General features: G+C 52.2%; 1 protein-coding gene across 1 annotated transcript; it reads right to left on the bottom strand.

Annotated features, from left to right (window-relative positions):
• Positions 1-11,403: 11,403 nt before the first annotated feature.
• On the bottom strand, positions 11,404-19,912 carry LOC144277884 (cAMP-dependent protein kinase catalytic subunit alpha-like). The gene is made up of 7 exons (XM_077838908.1): positions 19,907-19,912; positions 15,159-15,241; positions 14,124-14,261; positions 13,820-13,904; positions 13,581-13,703; positions 12,293-12,455; positions 11,404-11,531 (listed from the first exon to the last, which is right to left on the bottom strand). The coding sequence occupies exons 1-7, from the start codon at positions 19,910-19,912 to the stop codon at positions 11,404-11,406; spliced, it is 726 nt and encodes a 241-aa protein (XP_077695034.1).
• Between the last annotated feature and the right edge of the window lie 1,464 nt (positions 19,913-21,376).

Genomic DNA, 21,376 nt, shown 5'->3' with positions numbered 1-21,376 from the left:
CCTTTGGAAAATGTTACCCTGTTCCCGCTATTGCTTTTGCATAGAAGTTGTTCAGATACTAGGGAGCTGGGCACCCGTATAAAACCCTGAGATAGGTAAGTCTGTCTGCTAAGCAAAGGAAATCTCACTAGTATCAATTTCACTCCTGCTTATAGAAAAGGAGTACTTGTGGCACCTTAGAGACTAACCAATTTATTTGAGCATGAGCTTTCGTGATCTGCAGCTCACTTCATCGGATGCATACCGTGGAAACTGCAGCAGACTTTATATACACACAGGGAATATGAAACAATACCTCCTCCCACCCCACTGTCCTGCTGGTAATAGCTTATCTAAAGTGATCATCAAGTTGGGCCATTTCCAGCACAAATCCAGGTTTTCTCACCCTCCACACCCCACACACAAATTCACTCTCCTGCTGGTAGTAGCCCATCCAAAGTGACAACTCTCTACACAATGTGCATGATAATCAAGTTGAGCCATTTCCTGCACAAATCCAGGTTCTCTCACCCCCTCACCCCCCTCCAAAAAACACACACACAAACTCACTATCCTGCTGGTAATAGCTCATCCAAAGTGACCACTCTCCCTAGATAAGCTATTACCAGCAGGACAGTGGGGTGGGAGGAGGTATTGTTTCATATTCTCTGTGTGTATATAAAGTCTGAGGCAGTTTCCACGGTATGCATCCGATGAAGTGAGCTGTAGCTCACGAAAGCTCATGCTCAAATAAATTGGTTAGTCTCTAAGGTGCCACAAGTACTCCTTTTCTCCCTACAATGTGCATGATAATCAAGGTGGGCCATTTCCAGCACAAATTCAGGTTTTCTCACCCCCCCCACCCCCATACACACACAAACTCACTCTCCTGCTGGTAATAGCTCATCCAAAGTGACCACTCTCCCTACAATGTGCATGGTAATCAAGGTGGGCCATGTCCAGCACAAATCCAGGCTTTCTCACCCCCCCCCCCGCACCTTTTTTTTTTTCCAGGGACACACACACACACACAAACTCACTCTCCTGCTGGCAATAGCTCATCCAAACTGACCACTCTCCAAGTTTAAATCCAAGTTAAACCAGAACGTCTGGGGGGGGGGGGAGGTAGGAAAAAACAAGGGGAAATAGGCTACCTTGCATAATGACTTAGCCACTCCCAGTCTCTATTTAAGCATAAATTAATAGTATCCAATTTGCAAATGAATTCCAATTCAGCAGTTTCTCGCTGGAGTCTGGATTTGAAGTTTTTTTGTTTTAAGATAGCGACCTTCATGTCTGTGATTGCGTGACCAGAGAGATTGAAGTGTTCTCTGACTGGTTTATGAATGTTATAATTCTTGACATCTGATTTGTGTCCATTTATTCTCTTACGTAGAGACTGTCCAGTTTGACCAATGTAAATGGCAGAGGGGCATTGCTGGCACATGATGGCATATATCACATTGGTGGATGTGCAGGTGAACGAGCCTCTGATAGTGTGGCTGATGTTATTAGGCCCTGTGATGGTGTCCCCTGAATAGATATGTGGGCACAGTTGGCAACTGGCTTTGTTGCAAGGATAAGTTCCTGAGTTAGTGGTTCTGTTGTGTGGTATGTGGTTGTTGGTGAGTATTTGCTTCAGGTTGTGGGGCTGTCTGTAGGCAAGGTCTGGCCTGTCTCCCAAGATTTGTGAGAGTGTTGGGTCATCCTTCAGGATAGGTTGTAGATCCTTAATAATGTGTTGGAGGGGTTTTAGTTGGGGGCTGAAGGTGACTGCTAGTGGCGTTCTGTTATTTTCTTTGTTAGGCCTGTCCTGTAGTAGGTGACTTCTGTGAACTCTTCTGGCTCTATCAATTTGTTTCTTCACTTCCGCAGGTGGTACTGTAGTTGTAAGAATGCCTGATAGAGATCTTGTAGGTGTTTGTGTCTGTCTGAGGGGTTAGAGGAAATGCGGTTGTATCGCAGAGCTTGGCTGTAGACGATGGATCGTGTGGTGTGGTCAGGGTGAACGCTGGAGGCATGTAGGTAAATCTAAATCTAATCTAAAATCTAAATGTTTATTCATAAAAGAAAAATATATAGGTGATAGCTAGAATTGGTTAAATGGAATCAATTACATACAGTAATGGCACAGTTCTTGGTTCAGGCTTGTAGCAGTGATGGAATAAACTGCAGGTTTAAATCAAGTCTCTGGAGTACGTCCACAGCTGGGATGGGTCATTCAGTCCTTTGTTTCAGAGCTTCAGTTTGTAACAAAGTCTCTCCAGAGGCAGGACCGGCTCGAGGCACCAGCTTTCCAAGCAGGTGCTTGGGGCGGCATTTAGAATGGGGTGGCAGTCCGTGTCCTGCTGAGGCAATTCAGCGGCGGCTCCGCCGCTTTTCCCGCTGCAGTGGCTTTCGGCGGCAGCTCTGCCGCTGTTGTGGTGGTGGCAATTCGGCGGCAACTGCTTAGGGCGGCAAAATTGGTAGAGCCGCCCCGTCCAGAGGTCAGAAGCAGGATTGAAGACAAGATGGAGGAGCTGCAGCAGCAGATTTTTATAGTGTATCTGCCTTCCCTCAATGGGTCAATTCAATAGCTGATGGTCCTTAATGGGCCCTCGAGCAGGCTAGGCAGAGCTGACACCAACGTGCCTGGGGTGTCACCCAGAAGCTTAGCACAAGTTTTTGAAAGACAGACAGTATAGAGCCAATACTTATAACTTTAAACACAAAAATGATGCATGCATACAGATAGCATAATCATAACCAGCACACCATAACCTTGTCCATAGCACCTTACACGACAACCTTTGTACAATATTTACTGCAAATATATAACTGTGGTTGCAACAGTGATCTATACGGTTACAAATTATGTCAAGAACATCACACGGGAGAATAATTTCTGGCTAAGGTATAAGACCGGGTGGTCTTCTCCGTCGATTTCTTGGGACAGGATGGTCCCGATCCCCCCTCCGAGGCATCCTTATGGAGGATGAAGTAACTGTCGAAGTCCGGGCTATATGGGACCGGCTCCCAGCAGAGGCACTCCTTGAGTGTCTGGAAGGCATCTCCACATTCTTGGATTCACAGCACGCGCCGGGGGCTGTCCTTAGTCAAAAGCCCTGTCAAGGGGGCTACGATGGAAGCGAACTGGGGGATGAATCGCTGCTAGTAGCCGGTGAGCCCCAGGAATTGTCACACTTGGCTTTTCATGGTGGGTGGCGGGCAGGCTGCCAGTACTTGAACCTTCCCCACGAGGGGTTTCATCCGTCCTCCCTCTATGGTGTATCTGTATCTATGGTTGCCTCTTTCCATTCAATGTGGCCCTTTTTTGGACTGGCCGCTAGTCCTGCCTTTCGCAGGGATCTCAGGACCGTGGCTACGTGTTCCAGGTGGTCCTCCCACTGGTGGCTGTAGACTACCACATCATCCAAATACGCCACTGCGTTGTCTTGATGGGGCCATAGAAGGCAATCTATTAGTCGTTGGAACATCTCCAGGGCCCCATGGAGGCCAAAGGACAGCCAGGTAAATTGGTAAAGTCCCGTTGGGGTGGCGAATGCCGTCTTCTCCTTAGAGATGGAGTCGAGTAGGATCTGCCAGTACCCCTTACTGAGGTCAAGGGTGGTGATGAAACGGGCCTTCCCTAAGCGACCAAGCATTTCATCCACATGGGGCATAGGATATTCATCGAACCTTGAGATCACGTTGACCCACCGGAAGTCTATACAGAAGTGCCTTGTTCCATCGGGCTTGGGTACCAAGACCACCCGACTGCACCACTCACTCTGTGATGGCTCAATGACTCCTAGAGTTGGCATGGCCTGTACTTCCTCCTCGACCTCCTGCCACATTCGGTGCGGCAGGGGCCTGGTCGTCTCCCGGATTACCTTCCCCGGTTCAGTCTGAATGGCATGATGGACCAGGGTCATGTAACTGGATAGGACCATAAAGGTTCTCCTGAAAGCCTGCAGGAGACATTAGGCTTGTGCTGCTCCTCCGTGAGCTGGGGGCCTGTGGGGTCCTCTGTCAGGGGTGCGCCGGGACCCAACTCTGGTTCTGGCAGGTAAAGGTTAATTAATAGGCCCTCCCACTCCCACCATGGTTTCAGTAGATTCACATGATATTGCTGGGTCTTCTTGCACCGGTTGGGCTGGTGGACCCCATAGGTGACAGGCCCGACCTTCGGGCCACTTCATAGGGTCCCTGCCAATGGGCCAGCAGCTTTGATTTGATCAATGGTAGGAGGAGCAGGATCCGCTCACCTGGCTCAAAGGCACGAACCTGAGCTTCCTGGTCATAGGTTCGTGCCTTGGCTTCCTACGTGGCTTTTAAGTTCTCGCGTGCTAGGGCTCCAGCCTGAGCGAGGTGCTCCTGGAACTGGAGGACATACTTCAGGAGGCCCTGGGTTGAAGATGGAGACTGCTCTCATGTCTCCTGCATTAAGTCTAATAGGCCCCCACGGGCGGCGACCATATAGTTACTCGAACGGGGGAAATTTGTTGCTGACTGGGGTACCTCGTGGATTGCCAGCAGTAAGGGCGGGAGTAGCTGGTCCCACCAGCCTAGCTTCTCTGGGGGGAATTTGCACAGCATCTCCTTCAGGGTCCAACTGAATTGTTCCACCAGCCCGTTAGTCTGTGGGTGGTAGACAGAGGTGTGTAACTGTTTAACTCCCAGGAGCTCGCATACCTGATGCAACAGCTGGGAGGTGAAGTTGGTACCCTGATCCATTAGGATTTCCCGGGGCAGGCCCACTCGAGTGAAGACCTTCACTACTTTGCTGGCGATGGTTCGGGGGGCGGTGCTCCACAATGGCACGGCCTCGGGAAAATGGGTGGCATAATCAGCAATGACCAGCACATACTGGAATCCCGTGGCAGTTCTCAGGAGCAGGCCCACCAGGTCCATGGCCATCCGCTCAAAGGGCATCTCCACTATGGGCATGGGAACCAAAGGGGCCTTGGGTACCTGTGAGGGAGCCACTAATTGGCACTCCGCGCAGGAGCTACAATAGTTCCTCACCTCCTGGTGAACGCCGGGCCAAAAGAACCGTGTCAAAATTTGGGCGAAGGTCTTTTCATGGCCCAAGTGCCCTGCGGCAGGGATGTGGTGTGCAAGCTTCATTACTGCTCGTCGGTGGCATCGAGGCACCAGCAGAAGGGTCTGTGGTTCTTCTGTGCAGGGATCCCGTTCCACCCGGTAAAGATGGTCATGCGTAGCTCAAAACAGGACCACTGATTTGCGCGATGCGGGTCGATCTCGGCCCCATTGACAGTAGCTAGTTGTCCATAGGCCCGACTAAGGGTGGGGTCTGCTCTTTGATCATGGCAAAAGTCGGTGTTAAGTCAGAGTTTGACAGCCAGCCCAGGTGGGAGGTCCGCAGATTCCTCAGTCCCTTTCTCGGGATCCGGGGCCTCTTCCTCCTCTGGTTGGGCCTTCGGGCAATCTCCTTCCAACAGAGAGGTTGAGCGCAAGATCTCCTCGAACGCCTGCCAGTCATGCCCCAGAATCACCAGGTAGGCTAGTCGAGGAGCCAGACCGACGACCATCCGTCTTGTGACCCCGGCCACCATTAGCAGGATCCGGGCACTGGGGTAGGGCTGCCCGTTGCTGTGGATGCATTGCAGCCGGATTGTCCCCAGGTAGGGGTCGCCCTGGGGCCCCAAGGTCTGACAGATTAGCGTCTGGCCACAGCCCAAATCGATCAGGGCCAGGGTTGGGTGGTCCCCAACAACTACCGGAACCATGATCTTGGGGACCTCTGGCATCCGGGCCCGGGTCTCTTCCACAGAGACGTGGCCGAAGCTGCAGTCCATCTCAGTGCAGTCGCGCTGTAAATGTCCATATTTCCAGCATAAAAAACAGGGCCCAAGTTCCGAGCGATCACCCCGGGTGGGGGCTCCCGTTGGGCCCCTGGGGGGACTCTGATTGATCCTCGAGACACTCAGCATGGGGGGCACAGATCCTTGTCGAGGTGGGAGTTCAGGGCATCTGGCCCAAAGCCCCGAGCAAGCCTCTTGCCCGTGGGGGAGGCTCCGCACTTTGGTCTGAGTGTCCCCTTTCTTTTCGGGGTTAGGGAGCTCTGGCCCTGGGGGATGCGCTCTGGTAGCTGGCCTCACCAGTGCTTTGGCTGCGAGGAAGTCTTCCATCAATGCGATGGTGGCGGCTAGTGTCGCTGGCCGATGGCGAAGCGCCCAGGCCCTTCCTCGCGCCAGGAGGATGTTTATGAACTGTTCTAAAATAATTTGCTCCGTGACCTCATCCGCGGTCCTACTTTGGCTGTAGCCACTGCTTGCACGCTTCCTTCAGCTCTTGGGTCTGGTGCCTGTGGGGTAGGTCTGGCTCTGGAACAGCTGCTGAAAGGTTTCTGGGCTGACGTCCAAGGCATCCAGGATTGCTGCCTTTACCTGGCTAGACCCTTGCATCCTCCGTAGACAGCCCACTGTATACTGTTTGGGCTGTCCCGGTCAAGTATGGGGCCAAAAGAGTGGCCCGTTGGTCAGGGGCCCACCCTGCAACCAGCTCCACTCTTTCAAAAGTTGCCAAAAAGGCTTCAGGGTCATCATCAGGTCCCATCTTGGTCAGCCGCACTGGCGCAGTGATGTGGGATCACCCAGCCGCGTCTCCCGGTTGGGGCTCTCCGGGACGAGCCAAGTACTGTCGCCAGCTGCTGCCGGCATTGCTGCTGTTGTTCCTGGTTCTGACCCCCCAGTCCCGAAGCAGCTGCTGCTGCTGTGCTCCCAGCTGCTGGATGAGCTGCAGCTGGAGCTGGGCCGCATGCTGCTGCTGATGGAGCTGGAGCTGGGCTGCCTGCTGCCGCTCCTGGCTCTCAGTCAGGAGCTTGATAAGTTTGACCATATCCATGACTCTTTCTGGGGTACGCTCCCCCCCAGACCTCTTCTCACAGGGGTCGAGGGATCATGCCCAGGTTCTCCACCATGTGTAGAGAGGTTAGCCAGGACTCATCTCTCTCTGGGGCAGCAGGGAACAACACCGCCTCGCTAAATTCGGGAAGAGGTCTTGCAGGAAATTAGTCCGGCTGTGGGAGTCTTCCTCTGTGACCTTTGTGAGGGCAGAAATAAACACAGTAAGCCCAAGTCCTAGGTCAGGGCGGGGCAATGGTGAGTCAGGCCCTCAGGCAGGGACTGACAAACCAGAGTATATAAACAGAAAGCCCAGGCCCTTAGCGCTGAAGGGCCTGGGAGAGGGGGAGACTGCCACCTACGAGTTGAGTGGATGGGGGACACAGGCCCTCCAACTCCACTGCGTCCCAGCCCAAGGCCCTAACAGAAGCAGAAGACCCACTGCTGCGTCAGCGGGGATCCTGGCCGCAACACCCTGACAGGGGTTCTAGCAGTGCCGCAGCCAGACTAGCGTTGGCTGCCCCCGGGCTACTTCCAGACTCCCCCTCTTGAGGTACCTGGGTCAGGGTGGTGTCCTCAGTGGGTCCAGCACCATGGGTTCCTCGGGAAGCTGGAAGGGGTAGACTCAACAACTCCTTCTGATAGCTGGCCCTGGGCAGGTCAGACCAGTCCTTGGGTTTACCGCAGGCCGCTGGGGTTTCCCGATCGTGAGCTAGGCCGGAGGTGTCTGGCCTCCCCAGCGGCTGCTCTCTCAGTGAGTTCTGGGGTCAGGCCTTTATACTTCCTGTGCCATTCCTGACCCCCTGGGGGGCGGGCTCAGAGATCCCTGGCTCCGCCCACTCTGGTGTCCAGAGGGACTTGTCTCTCTCCGGGGCAGCAGGGAACCACACCGCCTCACACAGTCTGTAACTCAGAGGAGCAAGGAATGGATCTTCCTGCTGTCAGATGTTCTTGGCTGTCTGTACGGCTCTCTCAGCCTCTCCATTTGCTTGTGGGTAACGTGGGCTGCCAGTGATAGGATCAAAATCATATTTCATTCAGACCGACTTAAATTCTCCTGCAGTGAATTGTGGGCCATTATCCATCACTAGTTGTTCTGGATACCGAAGTGAGCAAACGTGCACTTCAGTTTCTCACAAACACTGCAACGTTATGTCTTTCAAGTACATTATTTCTATATAGCTGGAAAAATAGTCCACAATGACCTGGTAATGATGTCCTGTGAATTCACAAAAATCTGCAGCTAGTCCTTTCGCGGTTCTCTCTCTTGTAGAGATGGTTATTCACTAGTTCAGCATTGCCTGTTAAGTTGATTTGGACTAGATCACCTTTCAAAAGCCTAATAGCATCAGATCCTCAAGTTCTTCCATCTTTCTCACTAAGCCCATCATGGCTGCCACGCTGCAGCTGAGAAAATTGTTGGTCTTTGATCACATACACACTGAACGCAAAGATTTTATCTTTGTAAATTGGTTCAGTGATAAATTGGCTTATGCAGTTCAGAATCCCTTCAGGGAGGGTCAGAGCGGAGTCAGATGAAGCTCTGGGAGGGGTTGATGATGATAGTAAGTCCTTTATGAGATGACTGTGACATCTGCTTTTGAGTCAATTTTAAAGTCAATAGTCTTGCTTTGAATATTCAATGTCACTCTCCAGGCATGTGCCATGTCATCACAAGTGATAGATCCCAGAAACAATGGGTCTTGATTGTCTGCAATATGAGTCAACTCCCTGACTGCTTCAGTGCAACTAACAGCTGCAAAATGTCCATATTAGATGCATTTATTACACCATACGCCTCTGGCTGGACATGCATCATCCCTTGGGATATGACTTTTCCACACCTTGTGCATGTATGCTGGCATTTCATAGAATCATAGAATCATAGAATATCAGGGTTGGAAGGGACCTAAGGAGGTCATCTAGTCCAACCCCCTGCTCAAAGCAGGACCAATCCCCAATTAAATCATCCCAGCTAGGGCTTTGTCAAGCCTGACCTTAAAAACTTCTAAGGAAGGAGATTCTACCACCTCCCTAGGTAACACATTCCAGTGTTTCACCACCCTCCTAGTGAAAAAGTTTTTCCTAATATCCAACCTAAACCTTCCCCACCGCAACTTGAGACCATTACTCCTTGTCCTGTCCTCTTCTACCACTGAGAATAGTCTAGAACCATCCTCTCTGGAACCACCTCTCAGGTAGTTGAAAGCAGCTACCAAATCCCCCCTCATTCTTCTCTTCTGCAGACTAAACAATCCCAGTTCCCTCAGCCTCTCCTCATAAGTCATGTGTTCCAGACCCCTAATCATTTTTGTTGCCCTTCGCTGGACTCTCTCCAATTTATCCACATCCTTCTTGTAGTGTGGGGCCCAAAACTGGACACAGTACTCCAGATGAGGCCTCACCAATGTCGAATAGAGGGAAACGATCACATCCCTTGATCTGCTGGCTATGCCCCTACTTATACAACCCAAAATGCCATTGGCTTTCTTGGCAACAAGGGCACACTGCTGACTCATATCCAGCTTCTCGTCCACTGTCACCCCTAGGTCCTTTTCTACAGAACTGCTGCCTAGCCATTTTGTCCCTCGTCTGTAATGGTGCATTGGGTTCTTCTGTCCTAAGTGCAGGACCCTGCACTTATCCTTGTTGAACCTCATCAGATTTCTTTTGGCCCAATTTTCCAATTTGTCTAGGTCCCTCTGTATCCTATCCCTGCCCTCCAGCATATCTACCACTCCTCCTAGTTTAGTATCATCCGCAAATTTGCTGAGAGTGTCCCTCTTAGCCTTGGAATTCTTTCTCCTTACCTCAGGGGTTTTATGATAAAGACTCGTAACACTTAAGTGTCTGTTTGTAAGTGGGAACAGCTTTAGTCAGGCCTGTGCCAGTACTAAATAAAGAGCGGCAGGGTCCCAGCACAGTTAGGGAGGACTGAGGGTAGGATTTAGCGTTGTGAGAGCTGGGGAGCTGGGTGGTCCCTCCAGGAGCCCCCACTGGGGAGTTACCCCTGGAAGGCAGTAATGGATGGGGCCCTTGCTCCTGCCCGCTTTGCTGGATCTTGCCGTCCAGTGGGGGACTGAACATCAGTCTGGTGAGTGTGTCGGCGGGGGCTAGTTTGCGGTTACGACCCGTTTCCTTATGGAGCTGACAGGCCAGCTGTGGGATTACTGGCCAGGGAGGGAAGGGGCAGGATTTTCACCAGGGTACCGTCACTTGTCACCGGGAAAGCCAGCGAGAGCATTGCAGCACCCTGTGCTGCAGAGACCCCTTGCTGCATTCAGGCTCAGGAATGCATGTTCTTCCCCAAGGGGAGCCTCGTCCCCAGGCTGCCCTGATCCATGTCAGCAGGCCTGCAGGACACCAGGATCTCCACCCTTACTGCCATACGCTCTGATGGAAAATAGGGTAGCAGAGGAAGGCGGGAATGGGCTCACATCATTTCCCCGGCAGTAAGGAAGGTGTGCACATATCCACATTTAGAGGAAAGTATTCTGCTTCTGGCAATCCCCTCGCATTGCTGCACCCCGGGGTCGGCCTGGCTGTTCACCTCTCCTGCCCCGGCCTCATAAGGGTAGATTATCGATTCAGACAGGACCACTGTGAGCACCTCATCTGACCTGCGTAACACAGGCCACAGGACTTCCCTGAATCAACTCCTGTTGGAATTGGAGCCGATCCTTCTGAAAAACCTCCTATCTCGATTTAAACAGCGTTAGTGATGAAGAATCCACCATGATGCTTGGTGAATTGTTCCAACGGCTAATTACACCCCCCCTCCCCACCCCAGTTAAAAATCTGCCCTTTTTTCCTGTCTGAATGTTTCTAGTTTCAGCTTCCAGCCACTGGCTCTCCTTCGACCTTCGTCTGCTAGCGGGACTAGCCCATTATCAGTTTTATTCCCCATGTGGGTACTTGGAGACAGGGATCACGACACCCCTTAATCTTCGCTTTAAGAAGCTCCTTGCATCTCAGCATAAGGCAGGTTCCCCCCCATTTAATCGTTCTCATGGCAACTCTCTGCCAATTTTTCCCCTTCCTTCTCGAATTGTGGGTGTCAGACCTGGCCATGGTATTCCAGCAGTTGTCGCCCCCTGCCAGACAGCGAGATAAAATAACCCCTCCGCTGCTGCTTGCGATGCCTGTTTATCCATCGGCCAGATGCCCCCCTCCCATTGATGCGCGGACACTCGCCCCTTGGGGCTTCCAACTCCAGGCGAGTTCAGGTCCCGCTTATGGCAGCCGCCGGCCCCCCGGCTCCATCCCTGAACTCCTTGAGCCTCCGGGGATTTGAACAGCTCCCGGCTCATCCCAGCCACGACAACTGTCCCCTGGAGCCCAACAGCCCACATGCCAGTCTGATTTTTTTTTTTAAACAAAACTTTATTGGTAATTGTTTCAAATATGTTTACAACAAAGCACACTGTTAAAGAGGAAGTGGGGGCAGTGACACAAATTTTGTCGGAGGACACAGACATGTTTCCCGGGGTGGGGTGGGATCAAATCCAACCCCACCCCCACCTGCTCCATGCATGCCCTCCTGGGGGTCGGGGGGGGGAGGGGTGCCCTGCTGGCCCTAGAACTCAGCAAACTCCTCAGCGCACTGCTCAGTGGTGGAGACCTGGATCTCCTCTTCCTCGTAGTCGTCGAAGTTACTCGTGTCGCCAGGGCCTCTGCACTTTGGTATAAAGGGAGCTTCCACCTGCAAAGGGAGGGGAGGGGGAGGTTGGGGACGAGGTGAGGGATCAACATTTGTACACCCCCCCACACTCCTGGGTCTGCTGCGGGGGCACGATCAGGCCCCAACTTTGCAACAAGGCAGGCAAGGATCAGCCCCCCCGTCCCCAATCCAGCCAGAAACCCTCACATTTTGCAATCATGGAAGGGGGAGCCCATGACCCCACTTAGGAGCCCAGGATCAGGGCCCCCAGCACTCTTAAGGGAAACAGGATCAGGCCCCTACGCAACAAGGTGAGGGATGCAGGATCAGCGCCTCCTCAAGCTTCCTTTTATCTAGCCAGAACCCCCTCCTCTCACTTTGCAATCAGGGAAGGGCAGGGGGTCAGGAGCCCTTGGATCCCCATAAGAGCCCCACTTGCATCATCAGAAGGGTTTTAATCCGGACCTTCAGCACAGCCCTCTCCCACCACACATGGAGTAATAACGCCACTAGCTGGCAGCAACAGTAGTAGGCTGTTGTCCTCAGGGGGTGGGGACAGGACCTTGCTTTTGCCACCATGTTACAAACAGGTGACTGAGGGCTCCCGACTTTAAACCAATGCTGGGTGAGCATATCTCCCCCTAGTGGTTGCACCCAGCCACAACACCCTGCTACAGAGTCCCAGTAACCAATGCGCTCCTAGAGGCCTGGGAATTGATGATCTCAGGTTCAATTCCTGCTGACGGAGGCTGCACCAGGTGGGAGTTACCCAGGCTCTCCTCTGCCTGCCGCCGCCCTCCTATCTTCCTCTGGTAGATGGTGATCCAGTCGGTGATAGCAAACCACCTGTGGTTCTTGATGTCGTTGACCCCGTTCTTGAGGTTGCCAAAGCGTTTGGTGAGGTCCACCTGCAGCAGGTTCCGGAGCAGGCCCCTCAGGTCAAAGCTGAAGTAAGCTGGGAACCGGACCTGGGGTGGGGAGGAGAGACAGAGATCTGCCCTGCCCTCATGGCTAGATTCATAGATACACCTAGTAATGTACAGCCCCTAGCACAGGGGGGGTCCTGGGCTACACCTGGGGCACCTAGGCACTACCATAATACACGTAGTAATGTACGGCCTTATAGCACAATGGGGTCCTGACCCATGACTGGGACTTGTAGGCACTATTGTAATACACCTAATAATAAAGAACAAGCCCTTTAAAAACACTCCAGGACAATGAGTGGACAAGAAGTTAGTCCTCAGGCTACTGAGGACTGACACAGGAGCTGAAATGGTTAATTAGGAGCAGCTCCCCAGCTCTTATTGAGCATTTTTCCTCCACAGGGCTGCCACATCACTATCCTCATTTTACATAAGGGGAAACTGAGGCACAGGGAGACGTGACTTGCTCAAAGTCACTCAGCAGGCTGGTAGGAGAACCGCGAACAGAACCCAGGTCTGTTGAGTTCCCACTAGGCCACACAACTTTGCTTTTTTAAAACCCCACTAGGTTTAAAGCTGACCGTGTCCGATACGAGTGCTTTGAGATCCTTGGCGAGAAGGCGCTGGGGTGGGCAGAGGAATATTATGGGCTCTTGGTTACTATGGTGATGAGTGCTCTACCAGTGCCTGGAGGTGACTGATGTGTTTAAGGAACATTTAGTCTTGCAACGTAGCAGAGTTGTGGAGAGTTTTGCAATTCACGACAGTGTATAAGAAAACCAAAAGCACCTGTTCCAGGAGTCCCCATGAGAGTTATAGGGAGCCCAGTGGTGGTGGGGTGGGGAATGGAGTCCATGTATTGGAGAAGTAGGGTACACAGCAAGGGAGGGTCCATGTTTGGGGTGTAGGAGTGGGGGACATAATGGGGAGGATGTCCATATGTTGAAGAACAGGAGTATGTGGCAAAGGAGGGTCTATGTGTTGGGGTACATGACAGGGAGGATGCCCACGTGTTGGGGATTGGGGGAGCATGGGAGGGCATGAACATGTGTGTGGTGCGTGTAAACATCTCTCTGATCAGTCGCTGAGACTTAGCACATCCCTTTTGCTGGCGAAATCCTGCCCCCCACAAAATCACACAAGTGTCCCCTCCCACAGCCCAAATACCTCGCTAGAGAGGATCTTCTCATGGAGCTTCATGATCTGGTCCGCAAAGAATGGGAGGTAAACAGCCACCATCTTGTATATGAAGATGCCCAGACTCCACCAGTCCACAGCCTTGGGATAACCCTGCCCAGGGAAAGCAGGCTGGGGTCATGCACCGAACATTTGGGGGGCGGGAGGAACCACCTGGTGGCTAGGGATCAGCTAGAGATCAGGCAGTGGACAGGCCCTCCCCAGCTCACCTTGCTGAGGATGATCTCGGGGGCCAGGTATTCTGGGCTCTCACACGGAGTCCAGGTTCGGTCTTTCACCTGCTTGGCAAAACCACAGAGAGGGGAGAAGCTGGATCAGCCTGGAGGCTGTGACAGCAGGAGGGGAATGGGGGGGGAGCAGACGATTGATGTATTCTGTCCGTGTTACATTTCTGGGGGTGTCTTGGCTTTGGGAAGGGGATGGCAGCAGAGAGAGACTTAGACAGGCAGGAGATCACGGCAGGGAGCCAGGAACCAGCGCTGGGATGGGGATGGGGATGGGAAGGAGTGGGGGAGGGGCATCACCAAGATGTAGCCCTGCTGGTCTATCAGGAGATTCTCTGGATTCAGGTTTCGGTAGATGAGATCCAGCGAGTGCAGATACTCAAAGGTCAGGACGATCTGCGCAGCGTAGAACTGGGCGTGAGGTTCACTGCAATGAGGTGGGAGGAGAACGTGGGCATCCCGGGCCAGATCCGCCCCCTCTCAGCCAGCCCAGCACCCTTGGCCCCCTGCTGCCCCGACCTTCACCTCAGTGGCGTAGCTAGGGGGGGAACGGGGGAGCGGCCCCTCCCCCACTGAGCACAAGTGGCGCCTTTTGAATGTCTTGGCGATAAAAAAAGAAAGCACCACCTGCTGCGGGCCTTCGGCGGCACCTCGGCAGCGGGAGCGTCAGGGCGGCTGCAGACACCCGGCGCGAGTGAGGCCGGCCGCCAGAGCGCCGCTGGGTGATCGCTCCCCCTGTTCCCTCCACCTGGCTACGCGGCTGCTTCACCTTCCTTATAGATCCCTGACTCCATCTACCCAGGCAACCCCAGGCAAGATGCCCCAACCCTTCTGGGCCTGGTGGCCCCATCTGCCCTAGCCCACACATCCCACCCACCATTGCTAGCCCCTGAGTCCACCCAGCCTGGCAAACCCCTCCCAGACCAGCATCTCCCCTTTCCCCCCAACACACACCCCCATGGACCTCCAGCTCCATCCAGCCTGGCCCCATCTGGCCCTGGCATCCCTGCCACTGACTGTGGCTCATGCTGGCAGAAGATCTCAGCAGCTCTCCCCATGGGGAATCCCTTCCTGACCAGCCCAGCTGGGGATCAGGTCACGCCCTGCAGCATGAGGATCAAAGCCAGCATCGCTGCAGATGCTGCTAGTGGATAAAAGGTCAATTCTCTACTCAACTAAATCCCAAATTTACAGCTGCGGAAACGGAGGCACAGAGTGATTCTCCCCCCTCCCCACAAGGAGTGAATGGCAGAGGCAGGATTAGGACCCAGCTCTATCCATTAGCAACGCTGTCCCCAACATCGGCTCCCATGGCAACACTCACCTGAACCTCCCGATCCGCCGTAGGTGGGAGAACATCTCCCCGTCCGGGATGTATTCCTTCACCATGTACAGATTGGAGTTATCCTAGAAGGAAATGCAGCAGAAACTGAGTGCAAGGGATGGAGTCACTCTGGCCCCCCATCAGTGCCTGCAACACCGGGATGAAGCTGCTCACCACACCCCTGCTCCTTTATTAGCCCCGTCCTTTTCAGGGCACTAACCCCACACTCCTCAAGGGAGCCTGATGAACTGGCCTGGCTTCCCCCTAGCACACAATGCAGTGCACCTGCTGCCTGGGAGATAACAGCCTACTACTGCCACCAGCTGCTGCTGTTACTCCTTTGGCTCAAGGGCCAGAGGGGCTGCGCTTGGTGCCGAAGGTCCCAGGCACACACCTGCAGTGGAAGTTGCTGCACAGACGCGGCTGGGGAACAGACTCACTAATGAGAGGGCGCAAGGTTTATTTGCTTGGAGTATTTAGTACTAGAGCCCTAGAAAATTCAACTCCTCCCCCACCTTTGGTCTAGGGGCAGGGGCGGGCGGGCCCAAGAGGGATTTCCCAGCTCTGATGTTTCCGATCAAAGGGGAAACCCAACCTGCCGCCAGGTCTGACAGCCAAAGGAGCAGAAGCAGGAAGTGAAACTTCTCAAAAGCAGGTTTCAGAGTAGCAGCCGTGTCAGTCTGTATCCATAAAAAGAACAGGAATACTTGTGGCACCTTAGAGACTAACAAATTAAGGTGCCACAAGTACTCCTGTTCTTTTTTCTCAAAAGCGGTGTGTGAAATTGACCAGGCTGGCTTCACCCTCCCTCACCGCTGCAAAGTAACTCCGCTGAGCCCAACAAAGCCATTCCGCTAGTGGGCTATTCTCAACAGTTGACAAGAAGGGACGAAAAAATCACATTTGTAGTGCTAATGAGTTCAATGTAATCAAGGTGGCCCATTTCAAACAATTGACAAGAAGGTGTGAGTATCAGCAGTGGGAAAATTAGTTTTTGTAGTGACCCATCCACTCCCAGCCTTTATTCAGGCCTAATTTGATGGTGTCCAGTTTGCAAATTAATTCCAGTTCTGCAGTTTCTCGTTGGGAGTCTGTTTTTGAAGGTTTTTGTGTTGAAGAATTGCCACTTTTGAGTCTGTTCTTGAGTGTTCAGGGAGACTGAACTGTTCACCTACTGGTTTTTTAATGTTATAATTCTTGATGTCAGATCTGTGCTGTTAGGATATAGTAGTGTGGCTCTGTGGCTGTTCAACAGCTGCTGCATTCCTACCCCAGAGGTGGCATCATTTCAGTGCTGGGTGAGTGACCCCTGTGTAGTGTTGTTGAGTGTCATGGTAAATGGGACAAAATACAACATGGTTTTACAAAAGGTAGATCGTGCCAAACGAACCTGATCTCCTTCTTTAAGAAAGTAATAGATTTTTTAGACAAAGGAAACGCAGTGGATCTAATTTACCTAGATTTCAGTAAGGCATTTGATACCGTGCCACATGGGGAATTATTAGTTAAATTAGAAAAGATGGGGATCAATATGAAAATTGAAAGGTGGATAAGGAATTGGTTAACAGGGAGACTACAGCGGGTCCTACTGAAAGGTGAACTGTCAGGCTGGAGGGAGGTTACCAGTGGAGTTCCTCAGGGATCAGTTTTGGGACCAATCTTATTTTATCTTTTTATTACTGACCTCAACACAAAAAGTGGGAGTGTGCTAATAAAGTGTGCGGATGATACAAAGCTGGGAGGTATTGCCAATTTAGAGAAGGACCGGGATATCATACAGGAGGATCTGGATGACCTTGTAAACTGAACTAATAGTAATAAGATGAAATTTAATAGTGAGAAGTGTAAGCTTATGCATTTAGGGATTAATAACAAGAATTTTAGTTATAAGCTGGGGACGGATGAATTAGAAGTAACGGAGGAGGAGAAGGACCTTGGAGTATTGGTTGATCATAGGATGACTATGAGCCGCCAATGTGATATGACCGTGAAAAAAGCTAATGCGGTCTTGGGATGCATCAGGAGAGGTATTTCCAGTAGAGATAAGGAGATTTTAATACCGTTATACAAGGCACTGGTGAGACCTCACCTGGAATACTGTGTGCAGTTCTGGTCTCCCATGTTTAAGAAGGATGAATTCAAACTGGAACAGGTACAGAGAAGGGCTATTAGGATGATCCAAGGAATGGAAAACTTGTCTTATGAAAGGAGATTCAAAGAGCTTGCCTTGTTTAGCCTAACTAAAAGAAGGTTGAGGGGAGATATGATTGCTCTCTATAAATATATCAGAGGGATAAATACCGGAGAGGGAGAGGAATTATTTAAGCTCAGTACCAATGTGGACACAAGAACAAATGGATATAAACTGGTCATTGGGAAGTTTAGACTTGAAATTAGACAAAGGTTTCTAACCATCAGAGGAGTGAAGTTTTGGAATAGCCTTCCGAGGGAAGCAGTGGGGGCAAAAGATCTATCTGGCTTTAAAATTAAACTCGATAAGTTTATGGAGGAGATGGTATGATGGGATAACATGATTTTGGTAATTAATTGATCTTTAAATATTCATGGTAAATAGGCCTAATGGCCTGTGATGTGATGTTAGATGGGGTGGGATCTGAGTTACTACAGAAAATTCTTTCCTGGGTATCTGGCTGGTGAATCTTGCCCATATACTCAGGGCTTAGCTGATCACCATATTTGGGGTCGGGAAGGAATTTTCCTCCAGGGCAGATTGGAAGAGGCCCTGGAGGTTTTTCGCCTTCTTCTGTAGCATGGGGCACGGGTCACTTGCTGGAGGATTCTCTGCTCCTTGAAGTCTTTAAACCATGATTTGAGGACTTCAATAACTCAGACATAGGTGAGAGGTTTTTGCAGGAGTGGGTGGATGAGATTCTGTGGCCTGCGTTGTACAGGAGGTCAGACTAGATTATCATAATGGTCCCTTCTGACTTTAGTATCTATGAATCTATGAATCAGCTGTGCTCCATCCAGAGATGTCTGCATTTCAGTGCCAGGTGAGTGATCCTTGTATAGTGTTGCTGTGTTACCACACTGCTGCTGCGCTCCACCCCAGAGGTATCTGCATTTCAGTGCTGGGTGAGCAATCCCTGTGCAGTGTTGCTGTGTGTTGTTATGCAGCTACTGCGCTCCACCCCAGAAGTGGCTGCAGTTCAGTGCCGGGTGAATGAAAGTCCATGTCTCATTTTGCAAAGCATGGGTTCTCCAAGCAAGGGTGCTGTCTGTCCCATGTTCCTGCTCAATAGACTCCAGATTCTTAGCATCAACAGAGCTACATTTTGAGCAGTGGTGGAACCAGGAGGCAGCTGGGTCATTGGTGGTTTCACCTTCAGTTATACCTATTGGCTTGAAAAGGCACCACACGTATACCTAATGGCTGCCAAGGGGGGCAGTTGCCCCCTGGCCCGCTTTTAGCTCTGCCACTGATTCTTATTAAATGTTCATTGCGCTGCTTCCACCAGCCACTTTGATTTAGTTTTGTTTTACAGACCGAAGCAAAACGCAACCAACCCCCTCATGCTGGCCTGGCTAGAAGCAGATCCGTGTAATTGAACAGACTCATCCAATTACTGAGCCTTCCCAGAGCCATGTGCTGCCCTCAAGATACATCAAACCTAGAGGACCTGCTAGGCTCCCAGTAGATGCAGCCTAGAGCCAAACGCAGGCCAGGCAAGGTGGCCTCGCCCATGGAGTTCAGGTCCAGGGATTCGGTAGGGAGTAAATGGCCAGCAGTGGATGATTCAGGTTTTGATGCCCACCCAGAGATGGCTGGAGGTTGATTTTCAATTACACACCCATGGCTGCCCCGGGCCAGCTGACTCCAGCTCCCGAGGCTCGGGCTAAGGGGCTGTTTAACTGCAGTGTAGCCTTTGGGGCTCAGGCTGGAGCTTCGGCTCTAGGACCCTGCGAGGTGGGAAGGTCCCAGAGCTCGGGCTCCAGCCCAAGCCAGAACTGTCTGCACTGCAAGTAAACAGCTGCTCAGCTCGAGCCCCATGAGCCGGAGTCAGCTGTCCCGGGCCAGCCATGGGCATGTAACTTCAGTGTAGACACACCCTAAGTGCCCACGAGCCCCGCTGGAAGCTGCGGGTGTTTAGCACCTCTGAAATCCAGGCTCCAGGTGTCTCAACGTGGGCACCCAAAGTTAGGGGCTATTTGAAATCTTATTGCCAGTGTCCCTATGGTCATGAGGAGGCAGGGGGATCTACTGTCCTCTGCTGTCCCCTGCTGGCTATAGTCAGAATAGCTCAGACTCTGGGCTTCATCCCCCACTGATGCTCATGAAATCAAGTGGCGGATGGGAAAGTAGGCTGACCAGACAGCAAGTGTGAAAAATCGGGAGAGGGATTGTGTGTGTGTGTGTGGGGGGGGGGAAGCGGGTAATAGGAGTCTGGGGTCTGACCACACAATGGCAGGCATTGGCCACAGGCACCGACCCCCAGCCTCAGCCACACGGCAGCGGGCTCCAAGCATGGGGCTTTGGGCGCCAACCCCTTGCTCTGGCCACAGGGCAGCAGGTGCTGACCCCCAGCTCCGGCCGCGGAGCTTCAGTCAGCCTCTGGTCCCCAGTTCCAGCCGTGCAGTGGCCACACGGCTAATCCCTGGTCCTGGCTGTATAGCGGCAAGTGCTAGCACCAGCCACGCAGCGGCACTGAGCCGCACCAGTCCTGGCCCCATGGCAGCAGACACCAGGCCCTGGCTCTGGCCATGAGACAGCAGGGCTCATCACCCACCGCCATCACCCCTGGTCCTCGCTGCCTCCCACAGCCCCGCATGCAACCCCCCCCATTGCCCCGGGCCCCCGCTACCTTCCACAGTCCTATAGCCATCCCCCCTCACCCCCCCAGGACACTGCTGCCTTCCTCACCTCGCCACCATTCTCCCAGCTCCCGCTGCCTTCCCAGGCCCTGCATCCATCCCACCATTGCCTCTGGCCCCTGCTGCCTTCCCTTAGCCCCCACCCCATCCAGGGCTTAATGGGTCCTGGGGCTTGCTGGGAAAAGTGATATTAACAAACATGCAGTGAGCTTATGAAAGCTTATGCTCAAATAAATTGGTTAGTCTCTAAGGTGCCACAAGTACTCCTTTTCTTTTTGCGAATACAGACTAACACGGCTGTTACTCTGAAACATGCAAGTATCACTTTTCACAGCAGACTTACTAGCTATCTATGAAAAGTGATACTTGTATGTTTGTTAATATCACTTATCACTTTTCATAGCCTCCCAGGTAGCTGTGTGCTGTGATATTAACAAATATCACTTTTCACTTAAGCCCTGGATTGGGGGCAGGGCAGGGCAGGGGAGGCAGCATTATTTTTGTTATTGAGTCTGCCAAAAAAAACCCCTACAAATATAAATCACACTGATTTGGATGTGAATCTGTGCACATTTAATTGTTTTTTCTAAAGTTAAGGAAGTATTTTAGGAAAAAGTGTCAGAGCGGCCACCAGTGAGAGTTGGTGGCCACACACTGAGGCCACCAAAACATTTATTGTGAGAACCCCTCTCGGCAATAACAAAGCAGCAAACACAGCACCAGCCCTGTGTCCTCAACCCAGTCGAACCCCCTCCCCGCCCAATGTACACAGGGCACCTCAATAAGCCCTATGGTCTAAAATGTAGAGGAAAGGGGCTCTCTGCTGCCATCTAGTGGTGAACTGGAGGAAGAGACAGAATGAGCCGGACCTTATTTGCATGTTTGTTGCCCACTGGGACCATTTTGGCCATTTAGTTTAACATTCATTTACGTTGTGGGTGCAGGGCTGATGAAAGATGGGGCTCCTTGTTGTACGACAAGACTGCAGCTTAAGTGCACCAGCAAACCCTGAGTGAGGAGTCACCATAACCAGAGCCTTCATCTTGCACAGCTGAGTAAAGCATGGGCACAAACCAGCCAGGTTCATTTTAAGGTGGGGGCGGGGGGGAGAGTGTGGTGACATGGATTCTGTGCATGGGTATTTTATCTGCTAATGGGCCTCCATCCCTGGTAGCTCTTTCCTGAAACTGCTGAGTGCACTGACCGCGCTGAGTGACTCTGATAAGGGCCCCTTTCCCCGGTGCCACTAGCACTGTAATTGCTATAGTTGGCTCAGTAAGGGACCCTGGGCAGTGGAGCTGGCGTACAAAGATGGCATTGTGGAGATGGTGTTGTGGCTAGAGGCAACGCCCCCTGCCAGCACCAGCGTAGCTGAAATCTCTATT

Source organism: Eretmochelys imbricata, chromosome 20 (genome assembly GCF_965152235.1).
Source record: "Eretmochelys imbricata isolate rEreImb1 chromosome 20, rEreImb1.hap1, whole genome shotgun sequence".
Classification (NCBI taxonomy): Eukaryota; Metazoa; Chordata; order Testudines; family Cheloniidae; genus Eretmochelys; species Eretmochelys imbricata.
This window is presented reverse-complemented; position numbering and strand designations above follow the sequence as displayed.